The 19975-nt window shown below is 44.5% G+C and overlaps 1 protein-coding gene across 1 annotated transcript; it reads left to right on the top strand.

The window, feature by feature from the left end:
- The first annotated feature begins 3298 nt into the window (after nt 1–3298).
- Nucleotides 3299–18044, top strand: LOC137534559 (gastrula zinc finger protein XlCGF48.2-like). Its single transcript, XM_068256108.1, has 10 exons — nt 3299–3382; nt 7546–7678; nt 8454–8636; nt 10195–10270; nt 11514–11611; nt 11723–11807; nt 12649–12753; nt 13227–13324; nt 13461–13557; nt 15564–18044. Exons 2-10 carry the CDS (start codon nt 7601–7603, stop codon nt 16502–16504), a joined length of 1761 nt encoding a protein of 586 aa, XP_068112209.1. The 5' UTR covers nt 3299–3382; nt 7546–7600; the 3' UTR covers nt 16505–18044.
- Nucleotides 18045–19975: the final 1931 nt, after the last annotated feature.

Genomic DNA, 19975 nt, shown 5'->3' with positions numbered 1-19975 from the left:
TGGGACTGATTTGAACAAACGCTAGTCAATCGCAAAACGCTCAGAAAAGCGCTTCTAGTGTGAATGGGCCTTAAAGCAGTATATTACCACCTCGCAGAACGCAATTTTGGTAACTTTCCATAAATTGCCCTATTGATGGGGCTTTCGGGACCGGCTGCCTAACCCCCCCCCCCCCCTTCCTATAAGGATCAGGCGACTTTGCATGGAGGGGTTTGGAGGGGTCAGGCAGCTGGATCCCCACTGTGGCATGCTGGGCATGGTGTCCCTTTGGTAGTTAGTTGCCCCCCCTGTGGCTAGCACACAAATAAGTAGTCCATCACATAAGAAAGAAAACGTGGGCACCAGTAAAATGCACACCTCTGTGTTTAATGTTGCATCAGCAAACTCTTCCAACAAATGTAACAATAAAGGCAATACTTCACCCCATCCAGGTGCACCCCGCATAGAGACCCCTCCGTCAACAACTGTTACACATCAAGGATGCATCATCACGGACCAGTAGCGATCTTGGCAGCGAGGAAAGAGGCTCCACGCCAACAAGACAGCGCTTCCTTATATGTCACTTCCGGGTGCGCTCATGTGATCCCGCCGGCCAATCAAAAACTCCTGTACGCATGACGCGGCCGCATGCGGACAAAAGTATGTTTGCGCTCATGGCGTCTGGGCTAGCTGCGTCCCACGGCTGAACCTTGCGTACTATACGTAAGTTTGTACACGTGGGACAAATTATGCTGCTGGACACTTGACAACGAAATGTTGTCATAGCCCACAGTATTATAGATCCACTGGGGGGAGCAAATGACCAGGCAGCAAGGTCTCATACCTGGAGATGATGCCCAGAAAAAAGGTTTAATATAATCAGTATATAATTATCAACATATTTTATCTCTTAATTGACCTTCCTTTGTGATTAATCTTGGGCTATTCATCTTGTCTGAAGTCACTGTGACCTGTTCACTCGATTTTCCCTTTTTTTTCCTGTTATTCCAGATAAGATAGGTTGATAATTATATACTGATTATATTAAGCATCTTTTCTGGGACATCATCTCCAGGTACGAGACCTTGCTGCGACCAATCTTTGGCGTCTGTCTGTTCACCGTATTACAAACCATCGGATGTGCCTATTCCCCAAATGGTAACGGTGTCAGATTAGACAAGATTGGCGCGCGTTGTGGCACTATTACCTGCCGACCCAGCAACCGGTATTTTAACGTCAACTTGCTCACAGACTTACAAGCCATCGTAGGCGGCTAATCACTAATGGTACTGGAGTAAGTTAGACGGGTTCGTGGGGCTGGACGTCACAAGTAGTACTACTAACAAGTGGATTAACTAACAAGCTTATTACAGAGAGGCCATCTCCTCTATCCTATTGAACTGATCACTTCCTGCCCGCAAGCAGATAAGCTTGTTTTTTAATCTGCTGGAGGTGGAGCGATGGAAAGAATAGATCACTCTTGCTGACATCAGGCGACTTGGCAGCTGGTTGATCATACAATTCGATTATTATTGACACCAAGTGCATGCCCTACACAACACGACCAATTTCGGGCTTGAAATCGGTCGCATTGATCGGTCAGACATGGTGCAAGAAGTAGGGCTGACTTGCTTGATTGGGTGTGCCATAGCTCCCAACTGTCCCTCTTTCGGAGGGACAGTCCCTTTTTGGGAGCCACAGCGAGCGATATCAGGATGAGCGACGAAACCCCTGATGCTGTCCGCCCTAATGTTTAATGTGCCCCCTGGTGCCCAGTGCACGCTATACATTACCTGTCCACGGCCTCCTCTTGCTCTGGGCTCCCTCCGGTGTCCATACATGCGCACTAGTAATGTGGGCATGTGTGACATCTGACATCACTGATTGGGTGGTAGTAGGAGGGTAGTGAGGGGTCAAGTGAAGGTTTCTTCAACAGGGTAACTACAGTGGCCTGTTTGAAGGCTGAGGGAAATAGGCTGGTGGACAGGGAGAGGTTAAGGGCTTTGATCAATAAATTGATCAGAATTACTCGAGGGAGGCCCTAGTTGTTGATTGACTTTAGTTCTATTTAATGTTCTTATGAAGTCAAGCAACAGACTATGGCATTGTCCTCATCGCTCCCCCTTCCCCGCAGGAAACTGCTCCGTCATACACTGCTTGTTTTAACTCTTTTCCACTCCATAGTAACAGACAGCATTGCTAGTCTGAAGGCTTGCGAAGCGTCTGTGCAGCATCATGCCCCAAATTGTTTCCTGTTTCCCCGACGGGTGACAATTATGGCATGTGTGTACTTAGCTTCATTTTGAGTAGATGCAGGATCATGCAAATTTTGAATGCAAATTTAGGCGGTTTCAAAATGAACTGTGTACGAGTACAGATATACCTGCGCAGAAGCACGCCATTTGGCTTACGCCACAGGCACGGCCATACTCGCACATGCGCAGCAGGCCTAGATGCGCACAGGGTGGGGAGTGTGGCCACGAGAATATATAGGACAAGCTATTGTTGGATATGTTCTGAGGGTCCCTTTGCTCCAACAGTGGGGTTAAGGAGGATATAGGAAGCCTCTTGCCTACCAAGAGGCTCCCCTCTACCTAGTTAAAGAGAATCTGTACTCTAAAATTCTTACAATAAAAGGCATACCATTCTATTCATTATGTTCTCCTGGGCCCCTCTGTGCTGTTTCTGACACTCCCTGCTGCAATCCTGGCTTCTAATTGCCAGTTTTAGGCAGTGTTTACAAACAAAAAACATGGCTGCTAACCAGCATGTGATAGGCTGAGAGAAGCTTAGTCTGTGACTCATACAGAGCCTGGAGGGGGCGTGGAGAGGGTGTGTATAACTTCTACCTATCACAGCAGAGCAGCACATTCCTGCCTGAGCTGACAAAGCTGACAAAGGAAAGAAGATTAGATTATATAACAGAGATAATACAGCCACTGTGCAACTAGGAAAGGCTGCAGTAAGACAGACCACATTAGAACAGGTATAGGAACTTATAGGATAGAAGAAATAAGGCTGAAAATGTTGTTACAGAGTCTCTTTAAGTAAAAAAAAAATTCTGTTTTGGATAGCACAGATTTACTTCAATTATATATTAATATGATAACTTTTCTCTTAGAGTGGCATTTTGCCCTTATGAAAGATGGCTGCCACAATCATGAGACACTCCAGAAAGGACTCTATTATGTGCTGTCTGCCAGACAGGAGACATTAAGCTATAGCTAATCTGCCTAGAAAAGCCATGCAAATGGTCTGCAAGAAAATGGCTGCTCTATGGAAATATTGCTGTGGGTTGCTCTGACCTCTAGTGGCCACAGCGGATAAACCTACAGATTCCTCCTTACGACTTTCTTGGCCATTGTGACGTCATCAGCTGTATCCTGGCTTGCGGAAGAGGAAGGTATGGTGCAACAAACAATCTCTGCCCTGACTTAGTTTTGTGATTTTGATGAACTTTCTCTGCAGTTGGGAAGTAGTAGAGACATTGGTGCAAGTCCTGGCAGAGGCGAGTAGTTATTGTGTGCTGCTTATAGCCCTGTCAAGGATACACACACAAACATTGTTTACTTTTCCTACTTAAGGTGCAGAAGGGAAGTTTTAGGATGTTAGATGTGGACTTAGGAGATTACTGATGCCTTTTCATAAGCATAGCTTACAACTGGGTCAGGGACAGTCCCTGTATGAGAACCAAACCCTCTTTCTTCTGCATTAGTCCCTCTTTCAGGACTGATGCAAAAATGTCTCTTTTCATATGTTTTTTTTTCCTACTGAAAGCTGTGTTTAAAGCAGACCTGAATTGAGAAGGATATGGAAGCTGACATATTTATTTCATTTTAAACAATGTACATTGCCTGACTGTTCTGCTGATCCTCGGCCTCTAATACTTTTATCCATAGACCCTGAACAAGCATGCAGCAGATCAGGTGTTTCTGACATTATTGTCAGATCTGACAAGATTAGCTGCATGCTTGTTTCAGTTGTGTGAGTCAGAGACTACTGCAGCCAAAGAGAGCAGCAGGACTGCCAGTCAACTAGTAGTCTTTGAGGGCTGGTTCACATTACCAGCGCTTTTCAAGCTCCAGTGATTTGAAAAGCTCTTGCTAATGTATAATTGTTTTTAATGACATCACTCAAACAAAAAATTCAATATAAATTTTCCTGTAAAAAAAAAATAAAAAATCTCTCAAGTGAGAACACACCCATGCTTTTTAAATCACTGGCGCTTAGCAACATGCTTGCAGTGTGAACCAGCACTAAAAGGACATAAATATGTCAGCCTCCATATTCCTCTCAGTTCGGATGAATGTGGATCGTGGCCGCGGCGGCAGCCCCAGGACTGCCTAGAGCCAATTGGCGTAAAATCCTGGGGCAGGCATTTACAGGAGATCGCGCGTGCTACTCCGCTTGGATCTCCCAGCACCGATCTAAGGCAGCACTGTACTGGCTGTCCCCCAGGAGGCAGGAGAGCAATCAGCTCTCATTGGCTGAAGCCTATGACAGCCGATCGCTGTCATAGGCTGGCTAGGGGAGGGAGGGAGTGGGAAATAATTACAAAATTAAGAAATGTATTATAAAAATAAACAGTAAAATATTTGTAAAAAAACAAACAAGCAAACACCGGGGGAGTGATCACAGCCCACCAACAGAGAGCTCTGTTGGTGGGCATAAAGTTGGGGGGGGGGGGGGGGGGGGTGTTGTACGACCCTGCAGTGAGGCCTTAAAGCTGCAGTGGCCTATTTTGTAAAAAATGGCCTGGTCACTAGGGGGATTTAAGCCCAGGGTCCTTTAGTGGTTAAACTTAAGGCCTCTTTCACACCATGACGTTGCGTTCTAGGGGACGTTATAGGTTGCAAATGTCCCCTAACGCAACGCCTGGTGGTGTTGAAGGAGGACACTACCAACAGCCGCGTTGTGCAGCTATTGGTGTGCCTTTTTTGTCCTATGCGATGCGGAGACCATGTGATCGGAACACTCCGCATCACGTCGTCCCGCCAGCCAATCAGCGGCCGCTTCAGGAAGAAAACACTGCATGTGGCTGGCTACAATAGCGGACTCTCCCCGCCTTCTCTCCTGCACATAATATAAAAAAAAAAACATATTACTGAGCATGTGCACACAGTCTAACGTGTCTAATAACGTGTATAAAGTACTGCATGCAGTACTTTTTCTTAACGTGCAGTGTTACAATGTAACGCAACGTGGGCACTGTGAACAACCCATTGATTTTTTATTACTGTGCGTTGGGCTGCGTTACAGGCTGCTCTAAAGTGCGCCTGTAACGTCCCGCTGTGAAAGCAGCCTAAAGGAAACCTAAAGTGATAAAAAATAACCCATTTACTTACCTGGGGATTCGTCCAGCCCCCTGAAGTCTTCCTGGTCCATTGCCATCACCCCGCACTCGACCCTTCCTCCGGTGTCCCCCTCCAATGCTCGATGCACGGTCCCCTCTATCACGCTCCTGCAGCCGGATGCACTCTGCTCTTGCGCAAAAAATTGCTTTCGCGCATGTGCAGAACGCTCCCGTTTGCAGGAGCGCAATAGAGGACGTGAGCAGGCAGCGCCACGCATGCCCTGTCAGTCAGTCAGCCGGATTACGGAGAGGGGCGGCGGGGAAGCAGGAGCACTTCAGGGGGTTGGAAGAAGCCCCAGGTAAGTAAATGGGCATTTATTTATTTTTTACTTTCGGGTTCACTTTAAAGGTCACCTTAGGTGACAAGGTAAGATGTGTGTTTATATACAGTGCCAAACACACAAATAAATATTCTGTGTTGCTTTTCCTCTTTCTCTGCCTGAAATTGTCAATTCGAGCCACAGGACAAACTATTTCATTATACTGAGACAAAACAATAAATCTACTTTTTTTTTTAAGGATACAGGCCTAAGCGCTCTGCGCATGCAAGTGACGTCACGATTACATCGTGCGCAGATCGCTCCAGGCCGCGGTCGCACACTGTAGGATGCGCGCAGCTGGACCAGCGCAGGCATAGTGATGCTCAACCCAGTCGACCAGGAAGAGGGTGCCAGGGGGCAATGAGGACTGCAGGAGGGGCAGAATGAGCAACGGGGGGAGCTGTGAGCATCAGAACAGCTCACCATACATGCTTGCTCCCCCCGTTTCTCATAGTAATTTGGCCTCTGATATCCTTTAACCCCGCCCCCCTTCTGGCAGTATGATTCCTTCTGATTTTAGGGACTAAGAGCGGTACAATTTTTTCCATGTACTTTTAGACCCTAAAATCATGAAAAAAAATCATAGCAGCAGAGAGTCTGCAGCAGCCCCAACAATCACTCACCTCCCTGGCTCCAGCACTGCAGTTTTCTCTCCATCATCCGGGTGGCAATGTAACCCTAAAGTGAGATTGCAGGCTGTCGTGATGACGACAGACGGCAATCTCACCAGGGGAAGCAGAGCCTTGGAGGAACGTCTGACGTCAGGATGCCCCGGGAGGTGAGTTGAAACGCCTGCTGTGAGCATTGTTCTGTATAGAGCCTCTGACTGCTACCCCGAGTGCAGGTCAATGTTACCGCTCTGAGCTGCGGTTTTCCGTCCGACTGTAGCTCGGGGTTACCACCAAGGAGGTCTAATATAACATAAAACTGGGATGTATAAAAGTCATTTTTAGGAGTAGGAGGATAGATAGAATAGTTTATCTCCTCACTTTATTTTCACTTAAAGCGGAATATAACCCTGCATTTCAACTTTGCTCTAAAACATTATTTACAGTATATTATATGCAACCAGCATTTTTTTTTACTAGACCAGCATTGGAAGGGTTACACAGAGTTTTAAAGTTCCTGGAGATTTCTGCAGACGCATCCGAAGCTGACATAGATACATTTTGTTTACATAAATGTATCTAAGTGTTGAATGTGACTCACTCTCTCTCACTGAGAAGGAGTTGGAGGACAGCCAAAGAGTGTATAACATTTCTCAATAGATACATATAACTAAATAGAATGTAACAATCTGAACTTCTGCATATCTCTCCACGGAACTTTAAACCTCTGTGTTTAACCCTTCCAATGCTGGTCTAGTAAAAAAAAATGCTTTTTGCATATAATATGCTGTAAATAATGTTTTAGAGCAAAGTTGAAATGCAGGGCTATATTCCGCTTTAAGGCGCTAGTATGGTTAGAGGTGAGCCAGCGTGAATGTCCTGAGGAAATTGGACTATCATGATTGTGTTGACACCACTCTCTCAAACTGCCAGGTTTCAGGTAGGTTGTACAGTAGTAATAATACACCCACACTAATATTCAGCCAACTAGAATGCTTCTAGTTGTAGATATTGACGGTGGAAAAGTTCACACAGTGTGTACTTTGTAAATTGTACAGCACCACTGAATATGTTGGCGCATTATAAATAAATAATAGTAATAACACAGCCAATTTCAGCAGGCCTTTCACAGTGTTCTAGGCAAAAAAACAACCTTTTGTCATATGATTTTGTGCTATGCTACTAGAAAGGGAGCTGCTAAAACCAGTAAACATCCTCACTGAAATGGCAGAGAGTGAGATTCACATCAATTCAAAAAATTGTGTAATGTATGTTTCACTCCTAGAGGTCAACATTGAGGCCTTCCGACCAGACTTTGTCACCTTTACATCATCTGAAGGATGGAAAAGGACAACAGAAATTTGACCAAGAGGCTGTTTGGTCTCACCCTGGAGTTCATATACCTGCTGACTGGAGAGGTGAGGAGGATTCTGGGAGTGTCACATGACTTCACAATTGTCTAAATTAATAAAACGCAGACCTGACTGGAGAGTTGAGGAGGATTCTGGGAGTGTCACATGACTATACTCTTGTCACTCTTAAAGTGGACCTGACTCTTGCTCTGTACATAAGGAAAACATAGAGAAATGCACCCTGTATGAGTGTATGGGCTTGATTCACTAAGCTGCACTGCTAAAGCAGCACACATTAATGTGAAGGAACGGACACTATGCATGCCTTACTTAGCAGTGCTCGCTGCTATGTAAGGAGCATTGAGCGTGCCTTCCTGAGACAGAAGCATGCCTTCCTATACTGTACATAGTAACTATAGTTTAGTTAGAGGAGAGTATAGTGCTTTAGCAGTGCAGTGAATCAAGCCCTATGTATTTAGAGAGTTTAGCCTGTCTAATCCCCCCTTATCTGTGCCTAATCACAAGTTCTACTTTGATCCCTTAGCTGTGTCACCTGACTGTCACGGCAAAGAGCTCATTTATTTATAAATACAGGATGTCAACAATATGTCTGACTTCATGAAAACAGGAAGTAGACAAACTGCAGATTTATTGCAGGATTTGTATCAACTGTAACAAAGAGATGTATTTCTGTAAAGGTTATTATGCTGTTGCAGGTCTGTTAGAGCTGAGATGAAGTTCTGAGTTCAGGTCCGCTCTAATAAAACAGACACCTGACAGAGGAAGTGGGGAGGATTCTGGGAGCATGATGTGACATCTCTATTTTCTCATTTTCACACAGGATTACATGGTGGTGAAGGAATGCGGGGAGCTCATCAGTCGGAGAATAAGTCACGATGTTTCCTTCGGCATGATCGACACTCACTTTGCAGCCGCTGAACTGAAATTTCTGTCTCATGAAAATAAGAGTGACAGGAAGATTCTGAAGCTTAGCAGCAAAATCATTCACCTTTTGGCAGGAGAGGTGAGCAGTGCTGGGGATTATTATTATTCTTTATTTATAAAGCGCCGACATATTCTGTGGTGCTGTACAGAGTAAGAAACCAAACATGTGGTACATAATGATACAGACAATGGTATACACAAAATTCTGGACACCAGTATATAATACAGAATTGGTAGAAAGTTATTACATAGTAATTACAGTGACAAATATAACATGATCAAGATGTATTGCAAATTCCAAGACACAAAAGGGTGAAAGCCCAGCCCTTGTGAGCTTACACTCTAAAGAAATAGGGGGAAACCAGAGGTGGGGTAGTGTATAATATGAATACCTAGAAGCAGTATATTTTTATGGTATATTTAGTAATTAACATAACTTAGCCAGAGGTTAAAGGGGAGTGGCCTAAGTTAGAGTGTATGCTTGTCTGAAAATGTGAGTTTTAAGGAAGCACTTAAAGGAATAGTCAGGCAAAAAAAAAGAAGAGTTTCACTTACCTGGGGCTTCTACCAGCAAGGAAAAACTGAAAAAGTCATTATTTCTCAGTTTTTTGGCCATTATAGTTTTAAAATAATACATGCCTCCATAATTAAAACCCATGTATTGTATTTGCCTTTTTGTCCCGGTTATTACACCGTTTAAATTATGTCCCTAACGCAATGTATGGCGACAATATTTTATTTGGAAATAAAAGTGCATTTTTTCCGTTTTGCATCCATCACTATTTACAAACTCATTATAAAAAAAAAAAAATAGAAATATTTCATCTTTACATAGATATTTAAAAAGTTTAGACCCTTAAGTGTATGTGTATATATATATATATATATATATATATATATATATATATATATATACATACATACATACATACATACATACATACATACATACATACATACATACATACATACATACATACATACATACTGTATGTATGTATATATATATATATATATATATATATATATATATGTATATATATATATATTTAATTCAACATTTTATGTGGGTATTTTTGGGAGGGTGAGATGGAAATAATAATGGTTTTTTGTTTTTTTTGTAAATATACGTGTATTTTTATATTTTTTTACATTTAGATGTAGTTTTACTTTTTGGCCACAAGAGGGCAGAGTTTGTTTACTATGACGTCACTCTAAGCGTAACATGTACGCTCAGAGGGACGTAGGGGGACGTATGAAGCAGAAAAAGCAAAGCTTCCGAGAGAAGCTGTTGCTTTTTCTGCAGGGGAGAGGAATCAGTGATCGGGTACCATGGCCCGATTCACTGATTCCCTGGCTAACGAACTGCGGGCCGGGAGCGCGCGTGCACATGGCCTCCTGGACGTAGCTTCTACGTCCAGGAGGCGAAAGTAGTTAAATAGAGTGACAAATGTGTTTTGGAAGGAGATTCCAAAGGAGGAGTGAGGCTCGTGAGAAATATTGTATACGCAAATGCGAGAAGGTGATTCTAGCAAAGAATTATGGGACATTATCCAGTAACATAAGTGATGTGTCTCACTGGTGTCTATAAACGCTTGTGTCAGGTTCCTATAAGGTTTTACTGTGTCTCTTTTAAGGTGCGGAAGTTTGTGGGTTATGTGGACAGTAGCAATGGTGATGTCACTGAGTGTCCGAAGCCAACTTCTGTCCAAGGTACGTGGAGCTAATAATAATAATAATAATTGCAGTATTTGTATAGCGCCTTTCTCCTGTCTGACTCAAAGCGCTTGCGAGGCAGCCACTAGAGCGCACTCAGTAAGCAGCAGCAGTGTTAGGGAGTCTCGCCCAAAGAACTCCTTACTGAATAGGTGCTGGCTTACTGAACAGGCAGAGCCGAGATTTGAACCCTGGTCTCCTGTGTCAGAGGCAGAGCCCTTAACCATTACACTATCCAGCCAGAAGATGGCAGCCCTATATAAATAAATATTAATAGTACTGTCTATCTCCAAACACAAAAGACAGTATTGCCTTCTATGTAATAGCCTCTTATTATTCAGCTATTTTCATTATATTCTGATATTTTAAGTCAACTGATTTGAGTGCCATGTCCTTCCTGACACCAGTGTTTCCCTTTGGCCAGTGAGGCAGATGCCCCTCTAAGTATTAGCGCAGCTGAGCTATGTGACTATATTTACTTAAAGTAGATCCGATATGAACTTTTACACATTGCATAATTGTGTTCCTTTCCTATTGTTTATAGGGCATTCCTCAAGCCAAATACTTTTTTTGTTTTTGTTTTAATACTCTAATTACCTATAAACTAAACAAGCCACACCCACAGGTTTTCAGAGAGCCAAGGCACTTTCAGACAGTAGCAAGGGCTCATGGGAGCTCAGTCTGGGCAGGAGGAGGGGGAGGTATTACTGGCCAGAGATTTCAGAGGCAGAGGGGAGGAGGGGGGATTAGTTTTCTTTGCACAAGATGCAGATAAGCCTGCTTCTGTGTAATGTTTACAAACAACATGTCTGCTGTCATTGTATCACAGGAAGAAATAATCCTATTCTATTAAAGCTGTTTGCAGCTAGATTTGCTGTGTAAACTATCTAAACTTTAGATAAGATATGTAGACAAGTTACTTGTTATAGTTAGTTTTTCATCTCGGATCCGCTTTAATCACATTGCCTCCTGGCAGCCACTCGCTCTGTGCTGATCATGTGACATGATGTGTATGCAGCACTGAGCGAGTGGCTGCCAGGAGGAGGTGTGAAGTGGGAGCGTGAAGGAGCGGGTCGCCATCGCGGGGGCTATTGTTACTCCCCTAATCACACTCCACACTGGTCTCTGCATCCATATATTACAGGTCCTGGTTAGAAGTGTACCCTCAGTTGCTGGGAATTGATTCAAAGAGGAGTTGTGTTTTTATTAGTGAATTAGACTTGATCTGTGTTTCCAACAGATGGATCTGGAGATAAAACCCCACCAGAAAGCGGTGCAGATCCCCTTTGTTCCCAGCGTTCTGCACAGGAACATCACAACGCTCTCAGCCATTATAAGGTGAGCCCCCTGGCATGGCTCTTATGGTAGTGAATTTGGATTGCGTGATGTAAAGTGGCCACTGTGACCTCAGATGGAACATTATGTCCAGTCTGTTTTATTTTTTCCTAGAGCAAAAATCTGGTTGGTATAAAAATTGATACTAGTGATAAGGATGTGCGGGGTGGTGATCCGTGTAAGAAGGAGATCAACTCAGGTGAGGAAATACTGCTAACTGCCGATCAGTCACACATTCTCTGTCACCTACTAATGCAACCTACTTTGTCTGAAGTCGTTGGGGGAAGGTATGTGGCCACTGGGGGATATGTATATTAGAAGTAATGGGGAGACAGTATGTGGCCAGTGGGGGAGTCAGTAGACATCAGCCTCTATTAGAATTAATTGGGAGACAGTATGTGGCCAGTGGGGGAGTCAGGAGACATCAGCCCCTATTAGTAGTAATGGGGGGTACAGTATGCCCAGTGGGAGAGTCAGGAGACATCAGCCCCTATTAGAAGTAATGGGGAGACAGTATGTGCCTAATGAGGGAGTCAGGAGACATCAGCACCTATTAGAAGTAATGGGGAGACAGTATGTGCCCAGTGGGAGAGTCAGGAGACATCAGCCCCTATTAGATGTAATGGGGAGACAGTATATGCCCAGTGGGGGAGTCAGGAGACATCAGCCTCTATTAGAAGTAATGGGGAGACAGTATGTGCCCAGTGGGGGAGTCAGGAGACATCAACCTCTATTAGAAGTAATAGGGAGACAGTATGTGCCCAGTGGGGAAGTCCTAAGCCATCAGCCCCTATGAGAAGTAATGGGGAGACAGTATGTGGCCAGTGGGGGAGTCAGGGGACATCAGCCCCTATTAGAAGTAATGGGTAGACAGTATGTGGCCAGTGGGGGAGTCAGAAGCTGTCAGTGCCTCTTAAAATCTGGCCTTTTCCCTCATATCTCATTGTGTATTACCATCCAGTATCACCCTCCCCCTCCCTTCTGGTGTTTGTCACACATCTCAGCAACATCCTGAGTTTCACTCTAGTATTTATTCACAGGCTCTGAAGACACCAGAATGATGCCAGGAGAAGTCAAAACGGAGGAGCAGGAAGAGGGACATGTGAGGGCTAAAGATGAGGTCATTCCTCCCGAGATCAGCACCGGTAAGGAGTAAACACTAAATACAAAGAAAAGTCACCCATTTTGCTTGTCTGGTTAATACACAAACCTCTTCATAATTACCCATAGTATAGAGAGCTTCAGCTTATCCCATGTGACAGACAGCAGATACTAAAGCTAATTCACTTCACCTACTTTCACCTACTCTGGTTAAACGTCCAGATTTAAAATGTCTATTTGAGAGGTTGTAACTTTCCAGACAGCTTCTCTAGTGCAGCTGGGGAGTTCAGTTTCCTTTTACTGAAGTAGGCTTTCTCTGTAAATCTGCTGCAGCTCCTCAGAGGTGGAGCCTGACACAAGCAGGAGGAGTCTCTGCTTCAGCTTCTCAGAGGTGGCGTTTGATACAAGCAAGAGGGGTCTGTTTGTTAGAGATGTAAATTGATGTAATTAAGTGATTGCTTTATTGATCCTTATGAACATAATATCTTGTCCTTTTTTGTTTGTGTGTTTGCTGCAGCGAAGTCCAGGAAAAGGAATTTATCAAAGAGACGTCCTGGCCTTCATTTATCCTGGGATTCTACACGGGAACTTCAAAGAATCCCTCAGGATTATCGGGTACATACACTTACATTTGATCTGATTAGGCAACTACTCTACCAGTCAAAAGTTTGAGCATTTTAGTTTCTAGAGCATAGAACAAGCATAGTGCTACTGGTTACAGGCAGCTTCATTCATGTCCTTGTACTTTTAGGTTGAAAATGACGAGGTCAAAGTGGTTGTTATATCTCATTCTGAAGATGAAGCTGATGAAACAGGCATGAGAATGGAGGACACAGATATCAGCGAAAGTCAGTAATTGTCAAGAAAAAAAAAATCTTGTTTAATTATTAGATGTGATCGCATGAAATAACTTCAGTCATCTACAAAGCAACAATGTTCTGTTTTTTTATATGGACTCCCTGGCCAGGTTATAGGGATCACTTTGTCCTCAGTTCTCTGACAAGATTTCATCACAGAATTCCTGCAGATTTGTCAGCTGTACATTAAAATGGACCTGAACTGAGAAAAATGTTTCGTTTACAGTTTTGACACAGCCGAGAGATCAAATTACGGTGGTGATTAGTTACAAATGAGGCTAAACTCTCTAAATACATACAGGCTGCATTTCTCTGTTTTCCTTCTGCCCTGTGCAAGAGTTCAGGTCCATTTTAATGCTATTAATCTTTTTGTACCAAATCCTAAACCACCACAGCCTGGACTGCTGACACCAGACTGACTGGCTTCATACATTCAGCCTGTAGAAGGCAAATTCTGGTCCCATAATCTGCGTGCCTTAGCAGAAACTGAGCTTCATCAGACCAGGGTACATTTTTCTGGCCACCAGTTTTTGTGAGTCCACTGAAGCCTCGCCTTTCTTTTTTTAAGAGATGGGAGTGGTGTGATTCAATGTTTTGTGCATCCCAAGATGCTTTTCTGCTCGCCCTAGTGTCTTGGTGGTTGGAACTAGTGTGGCCAAACTTTTCTGACCAACAGGCAGCCAAACTGGTCACTGGATGTTTTTAATTTATCACATTATTGTGAAGAAACTCTGGTGACTGTGTGAGATTTCCTGGCAATTAACAGTCTCTTATCTATGATAAAAAGTTGTCAGAACACACACTGCACTGCAGACCAATCGGAGTGCTCATGCTGACCCCATCCGCCACCAAAAGTGAACGCAATGAGTACAGGAGCACCAGAACTGGGCAAAGTTGGTCTGGCCTGATGAATCATGTTTTTCTTTAGACCATGTGGATGCTAGTTTGACACCTACTATGGTCACAGATGTGAGTAACATTGCCAAGCTGTGCAGTGAGCAGTGGTAGAGGAAGCGGCATCTGAAGGGAGAGTCAGAAAAGCATGGGACCTGTCAATGTGTGTTTTCTTGTAAAACTGTCAGCTAGTGGTAATGTTAATTTTCTGGCTAGAAAGAGTAATAAGTTGGTGAGTAGTGTGAAAGAAAGGTAAGCAACTGTAACAAAGCAGGGGTGATTTAGGAAGCATTTTAGCTTAAAGAGTAACTGTCAGGCTGCAGAAGCTAATTTAAACCTCTATTCTCCTGTGTTAAACAGTTTAGACAGAAGCCAAAAAGACATTACTAAAGATAAAAATCTCTCTTACATTTAATGTGTTCTTATCAGCAAAGCTAAGCTCCTAAGGAGGACGCAAGCCGCATTCCATACTGCAAAGCATTCTGGGGCCCTCCCCTCGGCTGCTAAGGAGAAGACGGGATCAAGTTTCAGCAGCTTCTAACTCAGTCCAGCCACAGCACAGATAAATCTCCGGGGCAGAGTACACTGCAGGAGTCAGCTATTGTTCCTAGCCACATGGCTCATTAATATTCACTGCACACTGTGTTATTCTGTACGAGCTGTTCTGTGATCAGAAGCAGGCAGGACATGACGACACATTTGGCTTCACAAACATGGAACCTGCCATGGGCTGTCAGGAGCATCATTCTCTGCATATACTATATAAATATTCTGTGAAATCCAAACGTGGACAGTGAAATGCATATGTAATGTAAGTACAGCCAATCTTTAGCTACTGATATATGTGTTTATTTTCTCTGAGACCTTATACCTAACAGCTCCTCTTTAAGGATTAGCATTACAGGCAAAATGCCCCCCAAAAAACTAGTGCTTTAAGAAGGATATCTACAATGGCTGCTTCCATAGTTCTCTTCTCAAGACACTTGAAAAAGGTTTATATGCAATTAATTTAAAAATAATGCTCTATTAAAAGCATAAAAACTGTGCCTGAACCTAAACTTTAATTTTTTTTTTAAATAAATATTGGTTTACTTTCTACTCAGGTATAGAAGAACAGCATGGCCTTAACCCAGATGCAACGTCAGCCTCTCCTAGTTCTGGGGCACCTCCCACTTGGCCATCCAATCAGCTGGTTTGCCAAGATGAGAAAATTAACATTTGCACTATCTGTGGCAAGTCCATACCCCCCAGCTCTAGCCAACCGCTAACTGAGGCAGGAACCAGCTCATCTGAGTTCTGCACCTGCAAAAAGACCTCTCGGTACCGGCCGTTCTGTTGTGTGAAATGCGGCAAGTCGTTCTCCAGCAAGTTGGTGTATGTGGCGCACCAGAGGGTTCACTTAGTGGATCAGTACTTTCCTTGTGGCAAGTGTGGCATGACCTTCCCCAGCAAGTCCATCCTAGAGAGCCACCAGAGCATCCACACTGGGGAACGTCCCTTCTCTTGCTTCTTGTGTGGCAAATGTTTCGCCATGAAGGCCAACTTGGTCAAACACCTGAAGACCCACAGGAGTGAAAAGCCATTCTCCTGTCAAGAGTGTGGCAAGAATTTCCGCTTGAAACACCTCTTGCTCAAGCACCAGCAGGTCCACACTGGAGAAAAACCATTTGAGTGCGGCCACTGTGGCAAGAAATTTGGCGTGAAGTTCAACCTGGTCATGCATGAGCGCATTCACACGGGGGAAAAGCCCTTCAAATGTCTTGAGTGTGGCAAGTGCTTCGCCAGCCGATCCAATCTGACCACACATGAGAGGGTCCACACAGGTGAAAAACCCTTCACGTGTACCTTCTGCGGCAAGGGCTTCATCACCACCTCTGACCTCTCACGCCACCAGAAGATCCACACTGACAATGGACCCTTCACTTGCCAAGAGTGTGGCAATAGTTTCATTAGCAAGTTTGTCCTCAATGCTCACCAGAAAGCTCACTCTAAAAAAACAGTAGTTATTTCTGAGCCTGTTGTGGAAGGTTTAGACAACTGCTAAGGAGTAGAGTTGTTCACCTTTAGCTACAGCTTTGATCTGATTTTTCACAGAGCAGTCAACAGTCAGGAGAACCACTCAGGCTGTGGATGGAGGGATAGTGGAGGAGAGAGCTGGCCAACTTGAGTTCAAAGCAAATTGGTTGTTTAGTCGGCAAGTTGAGTCTTGCTACAAATCACCCGGGTGGCAAGAAGCCTTCGCTAGCTGCTGAAATGATCCCTAGGCTCTTGGACGGTTGGTGAGGAGCAGAAACGCCTCACTTTTGAGCTCTAGGTGGTCAGGTTACATCCACAATATCAGAGAGGTTACAGTTTGCTGCTAGGCCACATACAGTAGAATGGACAAGGAGTGGATAATCGGTAAATAAGAGGCAGGAATTCTATGTAATCTTGGCAGTCCATCACCACATAGTAATCTGATGTAGAGAAAGAATCAGAATCGGCACCCGATGTCTGACTGACAGTAGAGGAGTGAAAGATGCAATGGCTGTGCCATCAGCATTAAGATTCTAATGTAAACCAGAGAACAGAAAGATCCGGGCACCAGCCAATATTCCAGAGTGTTACCTTTACCGTAATTACTCCTCGCACCAACTGACATAAAGTGCAACATATCAGGCCTAACAGCCGTTTCACAGCAAAACCCTGCTTCTTCAGAGGCAGGTGCGAGGAGTAATTAAAAGCGACGCTCTGGAATATTGGCTCGTGCCTGAATCTTTCTGTTCTCTGGTTTACCACTTAGCAATCTGATGGGAACAAAATCTCAGGAGCTCAATGCGCAGTAGTAATGTGCAGACGCAGAATGCTCCAGGCAATGTGAAAGCATCGGGAGCACTCTCGCGGCCAGGCTGTGCATGCACAGTTGGCCCCGGACCGGAGGACTTTCCTGGGCCAATTGCGGAAGATCGGGGAGGGACAAGAAGACAGCGTGGGAGCGATCGGGGGTAGAGGAAGCCCCAAGTGTGTATAGTTTATGGCTAATCCCCCATCTCAGGGTCACTTTAAGGCCACCAGAGTGTAGATTTCATTGATTCCCTGCTGTGCACTCACGTCACTCCCGTCGCCGCGGCAAGCCGTGCATGCGCAGTTGGCCCCGGACCGAAGGACTATCGTTTGGGCTAAGGCGAAAATAGCCGAGTCCGATCGTATCAGCTTTACTGCACAGGTGCGAGTCCTTTGCGCCTGCGCAGTAGAGCGAATCAATCGGGCTCAGCTATTTACACCTTAGGCCGAATGAAGAGCCGCTACTGCACCACCGCAATTTTGCGGTAGGTAAATATTAGTTAGCCAGGATTTGTTGAGGAAGTTTTGTGGGAGCCAGCGCTGGATTCCCCCAAGCTACAGAGGATGGGGAAGCCTCATTGGGATTCTAAGACTTCCCCCTCCCGAGGTAAGTATCTCCCAGAGGGATTTTTTTTTTTTTTTTTGGCTACAGGTTCTCTTTAAAGGGGCCAGAACCGTCTATTCTCAACAAGTTTAATAATGCATTTAAAAGTACTGTAAACCACAACATTGCAGTATAAAAAAAAAAAAGGGGGGGGGGGGGGGGGGAATGCCTTGCGTTCCCATTCACAGATACTTATTAACTTCTCAGTAACATACACTTGCCTCTGTCTCCTCCCTCCTCCCAGTCAGTCTAAATAAAACACTCCCTCCTTGGTCACATGGGCATGCAGGTGGAGAGTGGTGCACCATCAGCTGAAGCCACACCCCCTGCTGGCTGACAGCCTGTCATTGTGGAAAGTCTCCAGAAGAGAAGTGTGGCTATGGACTGGCTTGGATGAGGAGGCTTCTGAAGAGGAAATTATGATCCGTGAATTGGTGCAGCAAATATATATTTTTTGTCCTTAAAATCTATAAATATTTTTTATGAAAACTTTAAGCATAATTCATTTTTCATGTTGTTTTACATGCATATACCGGATATACTCGGCTATAAGTCGAGAAATTAAGGACTGACTCACAGTGGGTGTCGCCTTATTCTTGAGTCAGTCCTAAATTTAACAACTTCTAGCTGGGGTGAGAGGGCTGCCTTTTGTCCGTCCCCTCCCTGCAGTGCACTAGGGGCATAGGACATTGATCCTCCCACCCACCATCAACCAAAGGGTATGCGCCTCTGTCTACCTCCCCCCTGTGTGTAATGAAATGCTGTGTAATCGACGCAGCAGGAGTGAACTTATTACGAATCCAGTGTCGGGTGTAATGTGCTCTCATCTTCCTTGCTCTTGCCGTGTCATGCGACTTTGGGTGCCAGTGGTACTCTAATGCACCCAGACTGGTGTGAGTGAGGAAGATGAGTGGACATGTGAGTGACTTCGCTTCTGCTGCGGGGGGAGGAGGGATAGAGAGAGGCAGCTGCCCTTTGGGTGATGGTGCGTGGAAGGGAGGGAGTATCAAAGTCCCCAGCCACTAGCACTTTGCAGGGAGGGGGAGAGACCATGCATGGCTGCACATGGGGACCAGGAGGGGTTAATGGCCACAATGCCTTATGCAGTGCAGCCATTAACCTCTCCTGGTCCCCAAGTGCAGTCGTTAACTTTGAGGGTTAGACTTATACTTGAGCCACTAAAAAATGGCAGCTTAAGAGGCTCAAATATTTGGGTCAACTTGTATGGCATTCGGTAATGCAGAAAACAGCAACAGCTGATTTTTACCGAATCCTGTCAAATGCTAATTCACTAATGCTATTACCGCATTGAAAAGTAAAAAAAAGCCTGTGGTCCCCAAGAGGTTAGGACCAGGTTGGAGCTGTTGGTAAGTAGCAATCAGCATGTGGTAAAATTGACAGACTAAAGCAGACAGCCCATAAGAAGAGCCAGCTGGTCCTGCTACTTATTCCATTTGATCAGATGCACTGCTGGGTAGGACACCAGAAAGGAAAAAAAAACAGATGTTGGAGACCTATATACTGATAAACAGAAGAGGGTCCTCTAGTGGCATGCGTGCACATCTAAAAGGATGCAGAAAGCATTTTTAAGCTATCAGGGGACAGAAGCAGGAAGGACTCATGCAGAACACAGCTTGCTGCAGACACCTACTCCACAGCTGGTGAGCCGCCTACATTTTACCAAACAGGTCTTAGTGAATTGAAGCAACATTTTGGGGTATATTGCTGAACTATCACTGCATGTGTGGAAATCTTAGTGAATTTGGGGGGGGAAAAAAGTCTAAAATACTGAATGCTGTATTCTACGACCTAAAGAATGTGATTGCAGCTTTTATATGTCCCCTGTAAAGAGCTGGGTGGGAGTGGTGTTAGTAATCCAAGAACCACGTCTGTTGGTCAGTAGAGAGCACATTGTGTAATGCTGAGGGTCTCCTCAGAGGCTGTAGACAATATGAATGAATGGGTTCCTCTTGGCTTCTTTCACACTGTCCGATAACTGTAAGCTATAGTATAGCATTTTGTTGTGTTTTCGGCACATGTAGGTGGTATTGTTGTCATCATTGTCAACTGAATTATTCTTGAGGGTAA

The sequence above is a fragment of the Hyperolius riggenbachi genome, chromosome 10 (assembly GCF_040937935.1).
Source record: "Hyperolius riggenbachi isolate aHypRig1 chromosome 10, aHypRig1.pri, whole genome shotgun sequence".
In the NCBI taxonomy this organism is placed as follows: domain Eukaryota; kingdom Metazoa; phylum Chordata; class Amphibia; order Anura; family Hyperoliidae; genus Hyperolius; species Hyperolius riggenbachi.
Note: the sequence above shows the minus strand (reverse complement) of the source record. Positions and strands in the feature narration are given on the sequence as shown.